The following is a 21854-nucleotide window of genomic DNA, read 5'->3' on the forward strand; positions in this document are numbered from 1 at the left end:
TTGCGGGTAAAGTCAGGTTTAAGCCTAGAGGTAGGCTTAGAGTGTACTTTGTTTGTTTGAGCCATATCTGTTGTTGGGGGATACAATTTGACCCAGTAGAGCAGGCCAATAATATGCACAACCCGGAGCTAAAGTTCCGTTTCGGTCTGTCGAGTGAGAGAGCTGTAGCGACAATGAGTCTTACATTAAATTAGCTCAAATTATATATAGGGAATTTAATAATTAATCATGAATGATTAATATATTGCATATTATAGTTAAATTATCGAAGCTGAAAATAGATTGATTGTATATATGAATGATCACCATAATGGGTTATGGTTCGTCATTAATATATCAATAGTCTTATTACAGATCGATTATATGAGATAACCTTAAATGGAATTAATTTAGTTATCGAACAATCTGTTCGTCCAGCAAACGGCCGTAAGATTAACTTATCAATTTTCAACAAAAATCATCTCTTTCTTATAATTCCAAAAAAAGCTATTTTCTGGCCATGAAAAATCACCTTCTTGTTATTATAAAATTTAGGTTACTGAAATAGTAACGAATTGTAAAGCTTTGTAGCAAAAGGGTCGAACACTTCATTGACTTTGTAAAAATGAGAACTTTAGACAATTAGCAATCAAGAATATAATGGTTTTAATAAAATGAAACTACGGATACAGAATTCTACATTTAAACCCGGGATACATGTATGTACAATAAACAGTAAAACTAACGAGACAAACGAATAACAATGGGAGTGAGAGAGAGAGAGTGAAATATATATATATATATATATATATATATATATATATAGAGAGAGAGAGAGAGAGAGAGAGAGAGAGAGAGAGATAGAGGATGAGAAAGTGAAACTAATGGTCAGGATGAGAGAGATCACCGGGATGATCGCAGCATGGCAAAAATCACAGACAATAACCCTTAGAGAGGCAACAAGAAATCACATCAATCAAATCAAATCAATAACCTATACTTGCGAATGCGTATGGTTCTCTTTGTGTTGCTGAGGAACGCAGAGTCGTATGTGTGTTTGTCCTTCGGCGCTATAGGCTTGTTCTCTCGTGTCTTCCGGGGCGAGCAGACTCGCGGGAAGTTTTAAAGGTTCACCGAACGTGAAGTTACCATGGAAATAGTTCAGAGTTCATCTCCCTCGGGAGGGAGAGGCGAACATGAAAATAAAACTTAGTAAAGAAAGAAAAAGAAAAGAAACGCGGTGTAAAACTCCCTAAGGAGCCATGGGACCGGTAACCTCTCACAGGGAAAGTGCTCTCTTTTTGAGAAACTCCTGTGTCAGTTTCTTATAGAGAGGAGGGGTTCACGCCTGCTTCGCGTATGTGAACCAATCATCTTAGAGCATCTCGAGCGGGAAAAGTTCTTCTTTGTCTTGTCAGGATAATTGATGATGCTATAAAATTTTGTCATTTCTAGCCAGAAAGATTGTACACACAGAACAATACATTTTACTGTAATATCCTATGTATGACTGGTTTAGTCAAAACAAGACGGTCAAACAGGTACCAAGAATGGCCGGAAAGAGTAGAAGAAACATAAAGTTACATTCATATGCAGAATTACACACATTTAATGTTCACTCACACGACTATAAAGCCATAATACCGGCTACCATGACCTAGGAAAGATCAAATTCATGTTTATACATTTCTTAAGTGGTTATACTTATAGAAAATATATAATTGTAGAGTCTATTCCTCTTTCTTTATCAGAATTCAAGTGGGAGCTGTGATTCCCTTGGAATTCCTTTTTGGGGGTCATAAAGTTTTATGACCTAGCAAGAGGGCGAGTTACAGAAGATGATACTGTTAGGTAATCTTTCTTTAGAAATACACTTAAGATTTGAAGTTACAGACCAGTCTCCAATTACATCTATAGAATAAGACAAAACTAATTAGATATGCATGCATACAGGAAGGTTAGATACAATTCTGTGTTATATACATTAAGGACATTCCTATCCTAAGTTGCACACAAAGGACGTTTGTGTGCGGGTATGTGTGGTGTGTGTGTGTGTGTGTATCCTTAGGGCATATTGTCCATCCGTGGTGTGCACCACGTGAGGGTTTCGAGAACAACGGGGACCTATTTCTTGATTGCGCAATGCGTCATAAATGGAGTTAATCAATGACCTGCTGGCAGACATTGGGGCACCATTTCACATGATTCAAGGTTTTGTGAATTAAACATAAATGTGTTCATATTTGTTCAGTAGTGAAAGGAAAACAGGATTCGGTCAGTCGCTACATATTCCCCCTTTTCGTCGGATGAAGTCCCTGTGTGAACATCATCGGACGACAATCATCACAATGGCCGACTGGCAGGTGAATCCTGATGGTCATGTAGCAGGTGGACCATGGTAGTAGGGTAGCAGGTGGAACCTGATGGTAGGATGGCAGGTGGATCTTAAAGCTGAGGATTCAGCTCGATGAGGTTTGGCGTGGTCTCTGACTTGGCACCCCCTTTCCGGGGATTCCGTCTGAGACCTTCAGGCACGGCTTTCGTGAGCTCGGCTGTGTCGCATCTGGTGGAGTCTTCTGTACAGAATGAATGCCACGCATAGTGTCAGAGTGTGGCTGATTACCTGTAGAGATGCACAGCACAATGTCGGCTGAGGTCCAGCCTAGGACCGCAGATGAAGTGTTCAGAACGGGCAGTCGAGACAGTGCTTGGATGGCTGTGTTGACCGGAGAAATGTCAATGAATTGGGACCCCCTTTCCTCGATACAGAGTTCCAGTTCTGGATCAAAGGTGAAGTTGTAGTTCTTGAAGGATGGGAGTTCCAGTGCTGTCTGGTACTCTTTGCTCGGAAGATGGTACAATGCCAGATCATTCAGGTGGAATATGGCACCTTTCGGGGCTTGAATCCACGTACTGTGGTTGAGCATGTTGACACGGCTGGTTGTGTCATGCTGGTCGTAAGTGAGAGTAGCTGTACGCACAGGTGTGTTAACGAGCCACCTGTCACCTACAATCTCTGCTTGCGTCTCTGTGACTTTTGCTCGAGGCTTAGCTTTGGCTGGGCAGCTTGTGTCGCTGACCAGGGGTTGCAACCCGCAGGTTCCTTAAGTGTTGTCTCTGAGGAAGGGTTTGCTAGGGCAGAGATAGTGAATGAATTTGGTGAGGTACACATGTGCAGGTTTGGGGCCAGGTGAAGCTGTCGTGGTAGGCCACCACATCTGGAATGTGTGCCTTGTTGTGGGTGTTGCTTTTCAACAACCTGACATTGGCAATGTCTTTAAGTCTGTAGACTTGGTTTGACTCGCTGATGGATTGGTTCAAGAGCACATCCACTTCCCTCTGCTCGTGATCGACGTAGAGTAGGATGGCGCTACCCAGAGAGTAGGCCAGGTGTATTTGTAGAGGATCAGTTGGCCTGGTGATGGCGGAAACCAGCATAGTTAACACAAGGCTTAAGGGTTTCAAGTACGGTGGGATTCTACCCGTGGTTGGGCTGTCATTTGAGGAGTAAACCTCCCAAGCATGTCTGTTATCAGGGCTGTAACCAGCTGAATTTGGGCAAAGTCATTCTGGAAGACAGTAAACAGCGGTTTCATGCAGTTCATGGTCTGATTCAGCAGGAAGCTGTGAATGTTGAGAATGACCATGTTCTTCTCAATGTCTTGCCGATGGTTTGGAAAGATGCACTCTGCGTGGTGAGTTGCTCTTTTAGCAGTGAAAGTTCAGTCTGGATTTCAACCACATGCTGTTTCACAGTGGCTATGTTTGCTGTCTGGACACTTGGCATACCAGTGTCGAACAGAGTTCTGGCGGCAGCTACGGCTCCGAGCAACGCTCCCAGGAACCGTTTGGAGTGTTAGTTGGCGCTTTAGAGTCCTGATTGTGTAGCAGTCACTTTCCCAAGTTGGTTGGACATGTGTTCAACCTTGGCCTTGGCGTGAGAGAGGGAGTCCTCTGTCCATCGGGCAGTTGCCCAGCTGTATTTGGCTACGGTGCTGGGGTAGTGTGCTCTGTAGGCCTTGTGGGGCTGGATGAGTCGAACATGCGCTTGATGGGTGTAGGTCCTGCAGTCGGTGATCAGGAGTCTCAGTCGTTATCTCGGTGGCAGCTGTCCTCTGGATGGCTGACAGCACGGCATGGCAAACCACAGCAGCAACCTGGTACAGACAACAGGGAGAGAGAGAAAGAAAGGGGAGAAAAAAAAAACAGCGAGGGTTGTCTTTGGTTGGACTGGGCAGTCTTTTTATTTCATGGGTGGCAACTAGGTTTAGCTTGCCTTGGCCCATGTTTTGCCACATCTTGCTGCTGGCATGTCGCTTGCTTCAGTGTATTGTCAGTGGCTCTGGTGCTGTGGTTTGCAGCGCATGATGCGTCATGGACGTACATTGGCCTTATCCCCCCTTTGCGCCGTTGCATTACACGTCTTTGCGTTGTGGTGTCAGACGGTGCACACATAGAATGTAGCTCTGTGCACGCAGCATGTGCTAGGTGTCATGTCGTGTTCTGAGTAACTGGTTGTCAGTGAGTGTAGACGGCAGTCAAGGGTTGGTTGGAGGGGTCTGAGAGGTGGTGAAGCAAAGTCTTTATTGTGTCAGAAGCCCGCATGTTCGTTATGTTTGTGTTTGTAAACAGCGGAGCTAGCGTAAACTGCTGTGAGGTAGACAGTTTAGGTTGTAAAGTTCTTATGCTGTGTGTAATCACTTCAAACTTCAGGGTGGGTGGGCGGGTTTGAAGTGACCACAGCTAGTCGTTAAGTGCACCAGGCTTGATGAGGGTATGGGTTTGGTCATTCAAGTCTTTGTCAAGGCCCGGTTGCCTTGAGTGTCCTTTCACCTTTTTCCAGTAGACAATCATTTTGTTTGTTCTTGTGATGTCATCGCATGCCTGGAACCGGTGTTGGTGTGTGACAGGCATGTGGTTTGAAGTCTTACAGCCATTTTGTTTCCAGCCTGGAAGTTGGTATGGGAAACTGAGTCTGGCATAGTTAAAGTCTGTGCCCATAAGGAGTTCTTTGATGTTATGCGTCAACGCGATGTGCAGCGTTATGAGGATGGCTGCTACCTCAGCATATTGTGATGACTGCGGGCCCAACTTGAAGTATTGTGGTGGGCACGGTATGTCATTTACCTACAGCATGCCCGCACCTGATTGACGGGTGCCCTCATGGTGGTAGGAATATCCATCGATGTAGGGTGTGGGCATACCTTGACACGCATTCTCTTTAAAGTACCTGTGACAGGTCAGTTGTTGTTGTTGGGGTTCTTCTACATTCACCGTCGCAGCTGGTGTGTTATCAGAGCAGTTTTGGCAGGCTGCCAGGCCGTGGCTTGTGATTTTGAGCATAAGTGCCTCAACATTGCGCCCCTGGAGGGCCATTAACCATGTGGCTATGCGTGAATTGGTGACCACGCCATCTCGGATGCACTGGCTCCAATGTAGTTGGAGAATCTCTGGATGGCCCATACAGTGCAGAGCAGGGCTTTTTCACAGTCTGAGAATTTAGTCTCTGGTGGGAGAAGTGTCCTGCTGACATATGTAACGACTCCTTTGTCTTGATCATGCCTTTGGTACAGGCCAGCACTGAGACAGTGGTTGGAGAACCCAGCTTCTAGATAGAACTCTTTTTGTTGGTCAGAGTAAGCCAGACATGGAGCTGTGCATAAGTGTCGTTTTAGCTCATTCAAGGCATTGTCTTTAACTTCTGTCCATACAAATGGGCAGTCTGTTTTCAGAAGAGCAGTTAGAGGTTTCGCAACGTCTGAGTAGCTTTCGCTGAACTGCCGTGAGTAATTGCGCACCAATAGAAAGCTTGTAGCTTGAGATGTTGGTGGGTGGCTTGATGTTTTGAACAGCTTGAATACGGCTGGACTGCGGTTCGATGCCTTGTGATCCGATGAGTGGGGCCACATAGTTGACTTTGGTTCGACACCACTGTCCTTTGTGGAGGGCGTTCTTGGCACCGGCAGTGGATAATTGGTTGAAAACATAGTCTAGCTCTTTCAGGTGGTCAGCCACTGTTGTGCTTTTCATGAGAACATCATCAACGCACATAAGGTTACCTCTCATTCTGGCATCTGGGCATGCCTTGTTCAGGAAGATGTTGAACTCAGAAGGTGCGTTGGCATAGCCCAATGGGTACCTGGTGAAAGTGAATTGTCTGTTGCCGAACGTGAATGCTAGCTTGTGCTGGTCTTCTGGATGCGCAGGTATGGTCCAGAATCCAGAGGCCACAGCAAGTGTTGAGAAGATTGTGGCTTTTCTGATTCTGGGTATTTCTTGCTCCAGCTGGGTCATGGGCCATCGGGACAGTGGCACCTGTTGATTCAGTTTCCTGCAGTCAATGGTGGGTCGCCACTTGCCGTTTGGTTTGAGGACGGGACAGATGGGGGCAGAATGGGTGCTGTTGCATGGACGGATGACACCTTTTTCAAGGCTGGATTCGATGATCTCTCGCACCGGTTCGTGTGAAGCGATGGGGATCTTGCCTGACTGCCTGACAAAAGTGGGAGGAGCATTAGGGTGCGTTGGGATCCGCACAGTGTGGGGTTCAGTGAGACCACAATCTAAAGAGTCTTTGGCAAAGGATGCTTTGAACTTGTAAAGGACTTGTCTGAGTCTTTGTAGATCTGGATCATTTTTTAATTGCGTCAGCGTCTTTTAGAATTTGCTGAACTTGAGACTCAAATCCTGGGTACGGCTCCTCTGTTGGTGTGTCGTCTGTCGTGTTGGCAGGCAGAGGTGCAGCAGTGTCGTCAGTCTCGCAAGCAAGCTGTCTGGAGACTTTGTATACTGCAAGGTATTGGTCCTCTGTCAGTGCTGTTCTGCATACCTGGTCTTTGTCCATTGCCATGACCGAAGTGATGGAGATGAGTTTGAAGGGTGCTGTGAACACAGTGGTTTGTGCTCCCTTCGGGTATCATAGAAGATGGGATGGGCCCAATGATTGGTAGTGTGAGTTCAAAGTCATGGAAGTCGTGGCTCACTAGCCATCCCACCCGATAGACTTTTGGAATGATGGTGTCCATCGCCACACAGTTGTTGAAAAGGATGTAGACTACACGCGATGACACTTCAGTAAGGGGTGTGGCTTCCAGCGTGAGTCCAAGTTCAACACATTCGGGTGAAGGTTGAAAGAAGCCCAGCGTGTGGTTTTAGGGTTTGACCACAACGCATGTTGAGCCGGACGGCGACCCCTTTGGTGTAAGTTGGTATTCAGTGTCCTGTTCGTTGATTAGGGTGCCAACCTCAGGAATGGTTTGACCTGACAGGAGGTTCTCAGTGTTGGTTGGAACAACAGGGGGCTGTAAAGTCAATGGGGCCCACACTACCTCATTAATGATGTCCACATGAGCCTTGAGGTGAGTCAGGATGTCTACCTCAATGTAGAAATCATGGGGCGGGTCCGGAAGGACCAGGAAGTAACGGGTCAGACACCGGTGGTTCCAGTTCAGGTTCAAAGCGAAGACTCCTTTGGCAGTCATCATGGTTGATGGGTACGTGTTTAAAGGAAAACGGGTGCGCTTGCTGGCAGAAGGAAGGTCTGGTGTGTCTTAATGAGAGCATTGAATAGTGAGACACTGATGGCTGAGTTGTCTGCCCATAGTGCAAGTACAAAGTCAGTAGTGGTTACATAATTCAACTGCAGGTCAGTTGTGACCTTGGGGCAGAAGGAATCAGAGTCTTTGGTGAGCTGTAAGGTGCATGGTAGCGGATTCGAACCTACAGTTGGTGTTGAGTCTGTGTCTTCATGGCTGGCTGTGGGAGTTTCCGTGAACTCTGTGACTTGAAAGTCTGGTTTTGCTGGAGTTCCCGTGACCTTTGTGATCGACCGTCTGGCTGTGTCTGGAGGGGGTCAAGTTCTCGTACTTGAGCCCAGACTTTGAGCTGTTTCAAGTCCAGTAACGGTTCAAAGCGATCTAGCACGTCTTTGCCAATTAGAAGTGGGTAAGTGTTCATTTTTTAGGTGTGCACTGGGTGGATCAGACTCATAGAATCAATTGTCAGGTGGATGGGAGCTACCTGTTTGAGCCGGATGTCGTTCTGGCTGTGGGATTGCACGTTCAGTTCACAAGTTTGAGGTGTAAGAGTTCGATCTTGTCTCTTAGCTTGAAATTGGAGTCTTTTTGAAAAGTGAGATGAGATCACCGTAAGATGTGATGCTGTGTGTTCCCTGCTCACTTCCTTTTCCAACGTGATGTTCAGGAGGAGTTACCGGCCCACCCCCTTTTCGACCAGGTTGCCCAGGAATGTTGTCATTGGGGCAGGTCTGACGATCAATGGGTGGTTAGGACCGGTTTTGTGTGGCTGTCTGCGGGTGTAGATAGCCAAAACAGCATTTTCTGGTACCTTGGGATAGTGGTACCTGATATGAGGAAGTGTGCTGTCTCATTCAGGGTGTGCAGCTGTCAGCTGTGGAGCTTGGGTGTTGCTGTCACCTTGTGATGTGACAGTTAGCTCTGTGGTCTTTGGCTGACGAGCAGTGTTCGGGGTGCTTGGCTCAGTCAGTTGGTAGTCAGACCGGGCGTTGGTTTCGGTTCTTATGCTTAGACATAGATGTGTGGTTTTTTACAGTCTGGTTGGACACAGTCTTTTGCTTGACATAAGCTTTGTGGGCCAAGTCTCGTAGCTGTTGGGCAGACATGGTCTGTGAACAGGCCAGGTGATGACTCACTGTGGGATGCAGATTTCGGAGAAACAGAGTTCTGAAGTTGAAATCCTCTTCCATACCTGGCTTGTTCCGTGCTCCGAAGTAGGCTTGTCGGAATCGGCCGTAGTAGGTCTGTGATGTTTCAAGTCTTGTCTGCTTGAGGTCCATGGCGATGGCTTGGTCTGATTCTGGATCAGAGAATGCTCGGATCAAAGCTTGTCGCAGCTGCTGGTAGTCAGTTTTGACAGTCTTTGTTTGACGGTCTAGGAAGCTGCGCACATCACCGCTGGATGTGATTCTTAACAGATACAAATTGTCCCAAGCTATCAAGTTGGCGACAGTTTGCAAGTGAAAGTCAATGTCCTGTAGATAAGAGTGAATGTCATCACCTCCTGCAGGGTCTGGATTGAACGTAGGGATGTTTCTGGCCAGCTTGTCGAGTTTTTTGGGGGCCATGCTGTGGTTAGCGGCAGGGGTTGTCTGGAAGCTGGCTGGTGACATCTTGAGCAATGGGCTTTTAACCCCCCCTTTCAGCTTTGAGTTTGTGGCTGAAAGGTACGGACCGGCTGGTTAGGGGAAACTTTGTGGTGTGCGTTTCCCCTTCCCGGTCATTCTGCAGTCTATAAGAGTGTTTCAGCTCTCTGTGAACAATGTCAAGTTCGGTTTTTTTAGATCGTGTCTCTGCTGAGTAAGCTCGTGGATTTCAGCTCGGGCTGCGTGCAAGTGGTTTTTGCAGGCCTTGGCTTTAGCGACTCTTTCTTTTAGTTCAGTCTCTGCTCTTACAAGGAGAACTTCACCTTGTCGGAGTTTCTCGTTGAGTTCCTCTCTGGCGTTTCTCTCCACTTGCTTTCTTTGGTCTGTGTCGAGACGAAGATCACACAGGGCCTTTTGAAGTCTTTCTGCTTCTTTCTGTAGCGCTGGATCTGTGTCGTCCTCTTTCTGGCCCTGGTTCTGGGTCTCGAGGAGGAGCTGATCAAGGCGACTCTGGGTTCGGGCCTGGTGCTTCCGGGCCTCCTCCGCTTGAAGCAGAAGCGCTGCTGCTTGTTGCTCCAGGTCGATGTTACTCCGTTCGCTGAGCCTTGCCTGGGGGACGAGGTTGTGTGCGATGCCTCCGACGATTCTGGCCCAGTCTTTGTAGTTGTAGCTCAGGGTTGGATCCAGGGCTATCAGCTTGTCCAGCTCGGTGTCCAGCTGCGTTTGGCTCAGATGCTGCAGGTCACTGGCGTCCTTGGGCAGGAAGGGGGTCGTCATGGCTCTCGACCATGACTGTAGGACAGGAACATACTGGCTCACTGTGGGCGAGAGGAACACAACATACACAAACAAAGAGACCAATGCAAGTCCGTTCTAAGCTTAACAAGCTATACTCATACGGGCTATGCCGTTCATGAGAATTTTGGGGCTAACTGATGTAAACAGTTAGCGAAGCCAATTGATTTGGGTCGACGAAGGACCCGAACTAGGGATTTGACAGGCAGTAGCCTAGCGGGTCACGTGATGACACCGGCTGCGTAATTGTCACTCTATTCTATTATTTAGCTTCCTTGGTGGCTCTCACAGGTTACTGTCTCTAAGTGAAATGAAAGAAACAAATCACAACAGAACACAGAGATAGAAGAGATCAGAGTGAAAGGAAACAATGAAAATGAATAGGTCTGAAATGAACTGGAATAAATACTAACACCGGATTCTGGCCCAGTCTTTGTAGTTGTAGCTCAGGCTTTGTATTTCTTTCTGTTTTGAACCATCATTTACTACCATTTCTAGTTGTTTATACTACTAAATACAGCTTAGACAACATCCCAGATTAACCTGACATCGCTAGCTTCCGTTATTGTTAGAACAACACGCTAGTAACTCGCTAGCCGGTTAACGCGCCACCCGTGCGCTCAGTTATTTATTTATTTTTTTTTTCTCTCGCGCGCCCGCGCGTCGGAGTTCATAAAAAGCCCAGGTGAGTAAGAATCAGTCAACAAACACGGTGAGTAATGTCTTGTCCTGTTATTGTCACCTGCACTTCATGTTACATGTTTAGCATAGCCTTCCCCGTCGGCAATATAGGGTTTATATGTGATAAATGCAAGGAGACAGTCAGGCTGACGGAGAAGATTTCAGAATTAGAAACACGCATCCAAACTTTAATTGAGGATAGTAAGTGTGCTAGAGCTTTAGATTCTACTTTGGATCCGCCTAGCATAGTGAACTCTTTACATGATTCGGTTCCGGCTGAATTATTGCCTGTGCAGCCAGGCAGATGGGTGACAGTGAGGGATCGCTCTAGTCACGGATCAAAAAACCACTCTTCCGTTCCGATTACCACAACAAATCGATTTGCCCCACTCAGTGAAACACCCACTGAGAATTCTGTTGATTGTGCCCTGGTAATTGGCGATTCTATTACACGGAACGTGAAAATAGGGACACCAGCCAACATAGTCACATGTTTGCCGGGAGCCAGAGCGCCTGACATCAAAGCAAATTTAAAAGTGCTGGCTAATGCTAATCGTAAATTCTCTAAGATTGTTATTCACGTCGGCACTAATGATGTTCGACTCCGCCAGTCGGAGATCACCAAAATTAATATTAAAGAGGTGTTTGAACTCGCAAGTACGATGTCAGGCACTGTAATTTGCTCTGGCCCCCTTCCTGTTCGAAGGAGTGATGAGATAGTTAGCAGATTGTCATCACTCAATGGCTGGCTGTCTAAGTGGTGTCCGCAAAATAATATAGAATTCATAGACAATTGGAAACATGGGCGTAGGTTTGGTCTCAGCTTTGGTGGGGACATCCATCCCCCCCCCCTTCCCCCCATTCTATTCTTAAAAAAAAAAGTCCATTAGATTAAACTGGGAAGGGTCATAAAACTTGCATATTGTTATCCTAGGTTTACTGCTTCTATTGTTCTCAATTGTAAGTCGCTTTGGATAAAAAGTGTCTGCTAAATTTATAAATGTAAATCTGTTGTGGTTTGATGCGGTCTTTCCTGCATACAAAATGGTTAATTAATTTTGTAGTCTATCCTATGGCTAGCAAGTTTAACCCTCCTACCAGATATTGTTATTTGGATATTATCAATCAAGTAATGATTCATTATATTTGAATAACCAACAGTGTTAACTTTCGCCTTTTTAACATTGCCAATATGTTTTTCCAGCACATGTGTCTAGCAAGGAGGCTACACTCACAAATACATTACATAAACAGAATGTAGAAACGAAAAATGTCTCAGATGATCCACTGTTTATGACTGCAAGATTCTAAGTTAAGGTAGGCTAATTAACATTCAGTGACTTCGTAGCATTCTATCATGATAGCGCAACTTCTATGAGTCTATCCGTGCTGCACACCCCTAATTAATGCTCCTAATCTTGAAAGATTGCAGAAGCTAGGTTTAACTGTAACAATATCCTGGGTAACCAGGATCACCAGTTAATACTATTTTCCACAGTAGAATCTGCATTTGAAAGCCTGGTCAGTCACTGATACTGCTAGTTATTTGTGTGGCTAGTTATTTTTGCCTACTTACACTCTGCTTTATGAAAAAGCTTCGTATGTCCCCTTTCTTCTTCTTGGGTGACATAGCTGATCTACAAAGTACAAAAAGGGTCAAAAAACGGAATATTAAAATGTTTTACTCTGGCCTTTGTATATGGCAGGCAGAGAGACAACCCTGGTAACTTACCATCGGCGTCGTCACGCGCGCACACACGCACACACCACCCGCTCGCTGCCAGTGAGTGCAAGCACAAAAAGTAGTCCCGGCCCGCGCGTGTAGCCTGCCCGTCAGATAACCCGCCGCCAATCAAATTACGGCGTATCTTGTACTGTCGTCGTCCTGGCCGTTGGAATCGATCCAAATAGCAGCGTAAATATCAAACTACCAGTTCAAAGGAGCTTGCTAAATATTGGTGGGGACAAATTTGTCATCTCAAAATATTGATTGGGACTAGTACCCAGCGTCCCCCCCTAAACCTACGCCCTTGGTGGACACACGTGTGCTAAATTCTGCAGCTGTGTTGGTGGTTGCATGGCCGGACGTCAACGAAAAACAGCATTCGTCCCTGGGTGGGCTCGAACCACCAACCTTTCGGTTAACAGCCGAACGCGCTGTCCGATTGCGCCACAGAGACCTACGGCCAGCCAGTCCATGGGTCAGCTTATAAAAAAAAGCAGACATGGACATTTCCGGTAATGGTGGACTCGCTTTCCACGCTGGAAACCGAGACCCCGTTGGGAAGAGAGAGGGCTAATAGATGCGCCCAACGTGGGGCTCGAACCCACGACCCTGAGATTAAGAGTCTCATGCTCTACCGACTGAGCTAGCCGGGCAACTGCGGTGACCTGCTTCGGGCTGGTCGCGGCCATTATCTGTGCCTAAATTGCGCCCGTGAAAGGGAGCCTCACATTTGGCACAGGCTTGGCATAGCCTCTTGTGGGTAAAGTCAGGGTTAAGCCTAGAGTTAGGCTTAGAGTGTACTTTGTTTGTTTGAGCCATATCTGTTGTTGGGGGATACAATTTGACCCAGTAGAGCAGGCCAATAATATGCACAACCCGGAGCTAAAGTTCCGTTTCGGTCTGTCGAGTGAGAGAGCGGTTACCGAAGGCAACCTTCTCCAAATATGCAAAGGCAAAAGTGAGTCATACAACAAAGAGTTGGAGGGACACAACCTCCAAACGGAAGCAAAAACGCTAGCACATATAATCCTATGCCGAATCGATTGACCTGATGCCTGAGAGCCTGATAGGTTACAAGTTACCGGTGCCCTCTTTATGAGAACGAAATCCACGTTCGATCAATGTCGGAAGTTATGACGGATGCTCGATGGTGTTTTAAAAGGAGTTTTGAGCAGGACCTCTCTGGAACACAGGCCTCCACCACCAGGAACAAAACATGAGTATTCCATCCACGCGCCACAGCAAATATAAGCTGATGTAAACTTTCACAACACCCGTTGTCTTCTCTGAACACAAAGCAACTGAACAAGCTGTACTCGCTAAAAGGGGCCAAGAAACGTCGTGTCATGCGTCCGAAATGACACGGATGTGTTAGTGGACACACGTGTGCTAAATTCTGCAGCTGTGTTGGTGGTTGCATGGCCGGACGTCAACGAAAAACACCATTCGTCCCTGGGTGGGCTCGAACCACCAACCTTTCGGCTAACAGCCGAACGCGCTGTCCGATTGCGCCACAGAGACCCACGGCCAGCCAGTCCATGGGTCAGCTTATAAAAAAAAGCAGACCTGGACTTTTCCGGCAATGGTGGACTCGCTTTCCACGCTGGAAACCGAGACCCCGTTGGGAAGAGAGAGGGCTAATAGATGCGCCCAACGTGGGGCTCGAACCCACGACCCTGAGATTAAGAGTCTCATGCTCTACCGACTGAGCTAGCCGGGCCACTGCGGTGACCTCCTTCGGGCTGGTCGCGGCCATTATCTGTGCCTAAATTGCGCCCGTGAAAGGGAGCCTCACATTTGGCACAGGCTTGGCATAGCCTCTTGTGGGTAAAGTCAGGGTTAAGCCTAGAGTTAGGCTTAGAGTGTACTTTGTTTGTTTGAGCCATATCTGTTGTTGGGGGATACAATTTGACCCAGTAGAGCAGGCCAATAATATGCACAACCCGGAGCTAAAGTTCCGTTTCGGTCTGTCGAGTGAGAGAGCGGTTACCGAAGGCAACCTTCTCCAAATATCCAAAGGCAAAAGTGAGTCATACAACAAAGAGTTGGAGGGACACAACCTCCAAACGGAAGCAAAAACGCTAGCACATATAATCCTATGCCGAATCGATTGACCTGATGCCTGAGAGCCTGATAGGTTACAAGTTACCGGTGCCCTCTTTATGAGAACGAAATCCACGTTCGATCAATGTCGGAAGTTATGACGGATGCTCGATGGTGTTTTAAAAGGAGTTTTGAGCAGGACCTCTCTGGAACACAGGCCTCCACCACCCGGAACAAAACATGAGCATTCCATCCACGCGCCACAGCAAACATAAGCTGATGTAAACTTTCACAACACCCGCTGTCTTCTTTGAACACAAAGCAACTGACCAAGCTGTAAACGCTAAAAGGGCCAAGAAACGTCGTTTCATGCGTCCGAAATGACACGGATGTGTTAGTTGACACACGTGTGCTAAATTCTGCAGCTGTGTTGGTGGTTGCATGGCAAGACGACAACGAAAAACACCATTCGTCCCCCCGTTTCGGTCTGTCGAGTGAGAGAGCGGTTAGCGAAGGCAAACTTCTCCAAATATCCAAAGATAAAAGTGAGTCATACAACAAAGAGTTGGAGGGACACAACCTCCAACCGGAATCAAAAACGCTAGTACATATAGGCCTATGCCGAATCGATTGACCTCATGCCTGAGAGCCTGATAGGTTACAAGTTACCGGTGCCCTCCTTATGAGAACAAAATCCACGTTCGATCAATGTCGGAAGTTATTACGGATGCTCGATGGTGTTTTAAAAGGAGTTTTGAGCAGGACCTCTCTGGAACACAGGCCTCCACCACCAGGAACAAAACATGAGTATTCCATCCACGCGCCACAGCAAACATAAGCTGATGTAAACTTTCACAACACCCGTTGTCTTCTCTGAACACAAAGCAACTGAACAAGCTGTAAATGCTAAAAGGGGCCAAGAAACGTCGTGTCATGCGTCCGAAATGACACGGATGTGTTAGTGGACACACGTGTGCTAAATTCTGCAGCTGTGTTGGTGGTTGCATGGCCGGACGTCAACGAAAAATACCATTCGTCCCTGGGTGGGCTCGAACCACCAACCTTTCGGTTAACAGCCGAACGCGCTGTCCGATTGCGCCACAGAGACCTACGGCCAGCCAGTCCATGGGTCAGCTTATAAAAAAAAGCAGACCTGGACTTTTCCGGCAATGGTGGACTCGCTTTCCACGCTGGAAACCGAGACCCCGTTAGAAAGATAGAGGGCTAATAGATGCGCCCAACGTGGGGCTCGAACCCACGACCCTGAGATTAAGAGTCTCATGCTCTACCGACTGAGCTAGCCGGGCAACTGCGGTGACCTGCTTCGGGCTTGTCGCGGCCATTATCTGTGCCTAAATTGCGCCCGTGAAAGGGAGCCTCACATTTCGCACATGCTTGGCATAGCCTCTTGTGGGTAAAGTCAGGGTTAAGCCTAGAGGTAGGCTTAGAGTGTACTTTGTTTGTTTGAGCCATATCTGTTGTTGGGGGATACAATTTGACCCAGAACAAAATCCACGTTCGATCAATGTCGGAAGTTATTACGGATGCTCGATGGTGTTTTAAAAGGAGTTTTGAGCAGGACCTCTCTGGAACACAGGCCTCCACCACCAGGAACAAAACATGAGTATTCCATCCACGCGGCACAGCAAACATAAGCTGATGTAAACTTTCACAACAACCGTTGTCTTCTCAGAACACAAAGCAACTGAACAAGCTGTAAACGCTAAAACACTAAAACTGAGACCCGTTGGGAAGAGAGAGGGCTAATAGATGCGCCCAACGTGGGGCACGAACCCACGACCCTGAGATTAAGAGTCTCATGCTCTACCGACTGAGCTAGCCGGGCAACTGCGGTGACCTGCTTCGGGCTGGTCGCGGCCATTATCTGTGCCTAAACTGCACCCGTGATAGGGAGCCTCACATTTCGCACAGGCTTGGCATAGCCTCTTGTGGGTAAAGTCAGGGTTAAGCCTAGAGGTAGGCTTAGAGTGTACTTTGTTTGTTTGAGCCATATCTGTTGTTGGGGGATACAATTTGACCCAGTAGAGCAGGCCAATAATATGCACAACCCGGAGCTAAAGTTCCGTTTCGGTCTGTCGAGTGAGAGAGCGGTTACCGAAGGCAACCTTCTCCAAATATCCAAAGGCAAAAGTGAGTCATACAACAAAGAGTTGGAGGGACACAACCTCCAAACGGAAGCAAAAACGCTAGCACATATAATCCTATGCCGAATCGATTGACCTGATGCCTGAGAGCCTGATAGGTTACAAGTTACCGGTGCCCTCTTTATGAGAACGAAATCCACGTTCGATCAATGTCGGAAGTTATGACGGATGCTCGATGGTGTTTTAAAAGGAGTTTTGAGCAGGACCTCTCTGGAACACAGGCCTCCACCACCCGGAACAAAACATGAGTATTCCATCCACGCGCCACAGCAAACATAAGCTGATGTAAACTTTCACAACACCCGTTGTCTTCTCTGAACACAAAGCAACTGAACAAGCTGTAAACGCTAAAAGGGGCCAAGAAACGTCGTGTCATGCGTCCGAAATGACACGGATGTGTTAGTGGACACACGTGTGCTAAATTCTGCAGCTGTGTTGGTGGTTGCATGGCCGGACGTCAACGAAAAATACCATTCGTCCCTGGGTGGGCTCGAACCACCAACCTTTCGGTTAACAGCCGAACGCGCTGTCCGATTGCGCCACAGAGACCTACGGCCAGCCAGTCCATGGGTCAGCTTATAAAAAAAAGCAGACCTGGACTTTTCCGGCAATGGTGGACTCGCTTTCCACGCTGGAAACCGAGACCCCGTTGGGAAGAGAGAGGGCTAATAGATGCGCCCAACGTGGGGCTCGAACCCACGACCCTGAGATTAAGAGTCTCATGCTCTACCGACTGAGCTAGCCGGGCAACTGCGGTGACCTGCTTCGGGCTTGTCGCGGCCATTATCTGTGCCTAAATTGCGCCCGTGAAAGGGAGCCTCACATTTCGCACAGGCTTGGCATAGCCTCTTGTGGGTAAAGTCAGGGTTAAGCCTAGAGGTAGGCTTAGAGTGTACTTTGTTTGTTTGAGCCATATCTGTTGTTGGGGGATACAATTTGACCCAGAACAAAATCCACGTTCGATCAATGTCGGAAGTTATTACGGATGCTCGATGGTGTTTTAAAAGGAGTTTTGAGCAGGACCTCTCTGGAACACAGGCCTCCACCACCAGGAACAAAACATGAGTATTCCATCCACGCGCCACAGCAAACATAAGCTAATGTAAACTTTCACAACAACCGTTGTCTTCTCAGAACACAAAGCAACTGAACAAGCTGTAAACGCTAAAACGCTAAAACTGAGACCCCGTTGGGAAGAGAGAGGGCTAATAGATGCGCCCAACGTGGGGCTCGAACCCACGACCCTGAGATTAAGAGTCTCATGCTCTACCGACTGAGCTAGCCGGGCAACTGCGGTGACCTGCTTCGGGCTGGTCTCGACCATTATCTGTGCCTAAATTGCGCCCGTGAAAGGGAGCCTCACATTTCGCACAGGCTTGGCATAGCCTCTTGTGGGTAAAGTCAGGGTTAAGCCTAGAGGTAGGCTTAGAGTGTACTTTGTTTGTTTGAGCCATATCTGTTGTTGGGGGATACAATTTGACCCAGTAGAGCAGGCCAATAATATGCACAACCCGGAGCTAAAGTTCCGTTTCGGTCTGTCGAGTGAGAGAGCGGTTACCGAAGGCAACCTTCTCCAAATATCCAAAGGCAAAAGTGAGTCATACAACAAAGAGTTGGAGGGACACAACCTCCAAACGGAAGCAAAAACGCTAGCACATATAATCCTATGCCGAATCGATTGACCTGATGCCTGAGAGCCTGATAGGTTACAAGTTACCGGTGCCCTCTTTATGAGAACGAAATCCACGTTCGATCAATGTCGGAAGTTATGACGGATGCTCGATGGTGTTTTAAAAGGAGTTTTGAGCAGGACCTCTCTGGAACACAGGCCTCCACCACCCGGAACAAAACATGAGCATTCCATCCACGCGCCACAGCAAACATAAGCTGATGTAAACTTTCACAACACCCGCTGTCTTCTTTGAACACAAAGCAACTGACCAAGCTGTAAACGCTAAAAGGGCCAAGAAACGTTGTTTCATGCGTCCGAAATGACACGGATGTGTTAGTGGACACACGTGTGCTAAATTCTGCAGCTGTGTTGGTGGTTGCATGGCAGGACGACAACGAAAAACACCATTCGTCCCCCCGTTTCGGTCTGTCGAGTGAGAGAGCGGTTACCGAAGGCAAACTTCTCCAAATATCCAAAGATAAAAGTGAGTCATACAACAAAGAGTTGGAGGGACACAACCTCCAAACGGAAGCAAAAACGCTAGCACATATAATCCTATGCCGAATCGATTGACCTGATGCCTGAGAGCCTGATAGGTTACAAGTTACCGGTGCCCTCCTTATGAGAACAAAATCCACGTTCGATCAATGTCGGAAATTATTACGGATGCTCGATGGTGTTTTAAAAGGAGTTTTGAGCAGGACCTCTCTGGAACACAGGCCTCCACCACCAGGAACAAAACATGAGTATTCCATCCACGCGCCACAGCAAACATAAGCTGATGTAAACTTTCACAACAACCGTTGTCTTCTCAGAACACAAAGCAACTGAACAAGCTGTAAACGCTAAAAGGGGCCAAGAAACGTCGTGTCATGCGTCCGAAATGACACGGATGTGTTAGTGGACACACGTGTGCTAAATTCTGCAGCTGTGTTGGTGGTTGCATGGCCGGACGTCAACGAAAAACACCATTCGTCCCTGGGTGGGCTCGAACCACCAACCTTTCGGTTAACAGCCGAACGCGCTGTCCGATTGAGCCACAGAGACCTACGGCCAGCCTGTCCATGGGTCAGCTTATAAAAAAAAGCAGACTTGGACTTTTCCGGGAATGGTGGACTCGCTTTCCACGCTGGAAACCGAGACCCCGTTGGGAAGAGAGAGGGCTAATAGATGCGCCCAACGTGGGGCTCGAACCCACGACCCTGAGATTAAGAGTCTCATTCTCTACCGACTGAGCTAGCCGGGCAACTGCGGTGACCTGCTTCGGGCTGGTCGCGGCCATTATCTGTGCCTAAATTGCGCCCGTGAAATGGAGCCTCACATTTCGCACAGGCTTGGCATAGCCTCTTGTGGGTAAAGTCAGGGTTAAGCCTAGAGGTAGGCTTAGAGTGTACTTTGTTTGTTTGAGCCATATCTGTTGTTGGGGGATACAATTTGACCCAGTAGAGCAGGCCAATAATATGCACAACCCGGAGCTAAAGTTCCGTTTCGGTCTGTCGAGTGAGAGAGCGGTTACCGAAGGCAACCTTCTCCAAATATCCAAAGGCAAAAGTGAGTCATACAACAAAGAGTTGGAGGGACACAACCTCCAAACGGAAGCAAAAACGCTAGCACATATAATCCTATGCCGAATCGATTGACCTGATGCCTGAGAGCCTGATAGGTTACAAGTTACCGGTGCCCTCTTTATGAGAACGAAATCCACGTTCGATCAATGTCGGAAGTTATTACGGATGCTCGATGGTGTTTTAAAAGGAGTTTTGAGCAGGACCTCTCTGGAACACAGGCCTCCACCACCCGGAACAAAACATGAGCATTCCATCCACGCGCCACAGCAAACATAAGCTGATGTAAACTTTCACAACACCCGCTGTCTTCTTTGAACACAAAGCAACTGACCAAGCTGTAAACGCTAAAAGGGCCAAGAAACGTTGTTTCATGCGTCCGAAATGACACGGATGTGTTAGTGGACACACGTGTGCTAAATTCTGCAGCTGTGTTGGTGGTTGCATGGCAGGACGACAACGAAAAACACCATTCGTCCCCCTGTTTCGGTCTGTCGAGTGAGAGAGCGGTTACCGAAGGCAAACTTCTCCAAATATCCAAAGATAAAAGTGAGTCATACAACAAAGAGTTGGAGGGACACAACCTCCAACCGGAATCAAAAACGCTAGTACATATGGGCCTATGCCGAATCGATTGACCTCATGCCTGAGAGCCTGATAGGTTACAAGTTACCGGTGCCCTCCTTATGAGAACAAAATCCACGTTCGATCAATGTCGGAAGTTATTACGGATGCTCGATGGTGTTTTAAAAGGAGTTTTGAGCAGGACCTCTCTGGAACACAGGCCTCCACCACCAGGAACAAAACATGAGTATTCCATCCACGCGCCACAGCAAACATAAGCTGATGTAAACTTTCACAACACCCGTTGTCTTCTCTGAACACAAAGCAACTGAACAAGCTGTAAACGCTAAAAGGGGCCAAGAAACGTCATGTCATGCGTCCGAAATGACACGGATGTGTTAGTGGACACACGTGTGCTAAATTCTGCAGCTGTGTTGGTGGTTGCATGGCCGGACGTCAACGAAAAACACCATTCGTCCCTGGGTGGGCTCGAACCACCAACCTTTCGGTTAACAGCCGAACGCGCTGTCCGATTGCGCCACAGAGACCTACGGCCAGCCAGTCCATGGGTCAGCTTATAAAAAAAAGCAGACCTGGACTTTTCCGGCAATAGTGGACTCGCTTTCCACGCTGGAAACCGAGACTCCGTTGGGAAGAGAGAGGGCTAATAGATGCGCCCAACGTGGGGCTCGAACCCACGACCCTGAGATTAAGAGTCTCATGCTCTACCGACTGAGCTAGCCGGGCAACTGCGGTGACCTGCTTCGGGCTGGTCGCGGCCATTATCTGTGCCTAAATTGCGCCCGTGAAAGGGAGCCTCACATTTCGCACAGGCTTGGCATAGCCTCTTGTGGGTAAAGTCAGGGTTAAGCCTAGAGGTAGGCTTAGAGTGTACTTTGTTTGTTTGAGCCATATCTGTTGTTGGGGGATACAATTTGACCCAGTAGAGCAGGCCAATAATATGCACAACCCGGAGCTAAAGTTCCGTTTCGGTCTGTCGAGTGAGAGAGCGGTTACCGAAGGCAACCTTCTCCAAATATCCAAAGGCAAAAGTGAGTCATACAACAAAGAGTTGGAGGGACACAACCTCCAAACGGAAGCAAAAACGCTAGCACATATAATCCTATGCCGAATCGATTGACCTGATGCCTGAGAGCCTGATAGGTTACAAGTTACCGGTGCCCTCTTTATGAGAACGAAATCCACGTTCGATCAATGTCGGAAGTTATGACGGATGCTCGATGGTGTTTTAAAAGGAGTTTTGAGCAGGACCTCTCTGGAACACAGGCCGGTGCCCTCCTTATGAGAACAAAATCCACGTTCGATCAATGTCGGAAGTTATTACGGATGCTCGATGGTGTTTTAAAAGGAGTTTTGAGCAGGACCTCTCTGGAACACAGGCCTCCACCACCAGGAACAAAACATGAGTATTCCATCCACGCGCCACAGCAAACATAAGCTGATGTAAACTTTCACAACACCCGTTGTCTTCTCTGAACACAAAGCAACTGAACAAGCTGTAAACACTAAAAGTGTTTAAAAA

At 47.7% G+C, this 21854-nt stretch overlaps 1 protein-coding gene and 14 non-coding genes across 15 annotated transcripts in view; all 15 read right to left on the reverse strand.

Moving 5' to 3' along the window:
- Window positions 1-10180: 10180 nt before the first annotated feature.
- LOC143718466 (uncharacterized) overlaps window positions 10181-21854 on the reverse strand; it is a 63897-nt gene continuing 52223 nt past the window's right edge. Inside the window, exon 5 of the mRNA XM_077209526.1 lies at window positions 10181-10196. Within this exon, the coding sequence (XP_077065641.1) occupies window positions 10181-10196 (16 nt within the window). The remainder of the gene's footprint in view (window positions 10197-21854) is intronic.
- Window positions 12683-12756, reverse strand: trnan-guu (transfer RNA asparagine (anticodon GUU)). The gene has a single exon. It is a non-coding gene; the product is annotated as a tRNA-Asn (tRNA).
- On the reverse strand, window positions 12883-12955 carry trnak-cuu (transfer RNA lysine (anticodon CUU)). The gene has a single exon. It is a non-coding gene; the product is annotated as a tRNA-Lys (tRNA).
- On the reverse strand, window positions 13750-13823 carry trnan-guu (transfer RNA asparagine (anticodon GUU)). The gene has a single exon. It is a non-coding gene; the product is annotated as a tRNA-Asn (tRNA).
- trnak-cuu (transfer RNA lysine (anticodon CUU)) lies at window positions 13950-14022 on the reverse strand. Its single transcript has one exon. It is a non-coding gene; the product is annotated as a tRNA-Lys (tRNA).
- Window positions 15380-15453, reverse strand: trnan-guu (transfer RNA asparagine (anticodon GUU)). Its single transcript has one exon. It is a non-coding gene; the product is annotated as a tRNA-Asn (tRNA).
- On the reverse strand, window positions 15580-15652 carry trnak-cuu (transfer RNA lysine (anticodon CUU)). The gene has a single exon. It is a non-coding gene; the product is annotated as a tRNA-Lys (tRNA).
- trnak-cuu (transfer RNA lysine (anticodon CUU)) lies at window positions 16119-16191 on the reverse strand. The gene has a single exon. It is a non-coding gene; the product is annotated as a tRNA-Lys (tRNA).
- trnan-guu (transfer RNA asparagine (anticodon GUU)) lies at window positions 16986-17059 on the reverse strand. Its single transcript has one exon. It is a non-coding gene; the product is annotated as a tRNA-Asn (tRNA).
- trnak-cuu (transfer RNA lysine (anticodon CUU)) lies at window positions 17186-17258 on the reverse strand. The gene has a single exon. It is a non-coding gene; the product is annotated as a tRNA-Lys (tRNA).
- Window positions 17726-17798, reverse strand: trnak-cuu (transfer RNA lysine (anticodon CUU)). Its single transcript has one exon. It is a non-coding gene; the product is annotated as a tRNA-Lys (tRNA).
- Window positions 19156-19229, reverse strand: trnan-guu (transfer RNA asparagine (anticodon GUU)). The gene has a single exon. It is a non-coding gene; the product is annotated as a tRNA-Asn (tRNA).
- On the reverse strand, window positions 19356-19428 carry trnak-cuu (transfer RNA lysine (anticodon CUU)). Its single transcript has one exon. It is a non-coding gene; the product is annotated as a tRNA-Lys (tRNA).
- trnan-guu (transfer RNA asparagine (anticodon GUU)) lies at window positions 20786-20859 on the reverse strand. Its single transcript has one exon. It is a non-coding gene; the product is annotated as a tRNA-Asn (tRNA).
- trnak-cuu (transfer RNA lysine (anticodon CUU)) lies at window positions 20986-21058 on the reverse strand. Its single transcript has one exon. It is a non-coding gene; the product is annotated as a tRNA-Lys (tRNA).

The sequence above is a fragment of the Siphateles boraxobius genome, unplaced genomic scaffold (genome assembly GCF_051911475.1).
Source record: "Siphateles boraxobius isolate OS27281-9 unplaced genomic scaffold, OSU_SipBor_1 61, whole genome shotgun sequence".
NCBI lineage: Eukaryota > Metazoa > Chordata > Actinopteri > Cypriniformes > Leuciscidae > Siphateles > Siphateles boraxobius.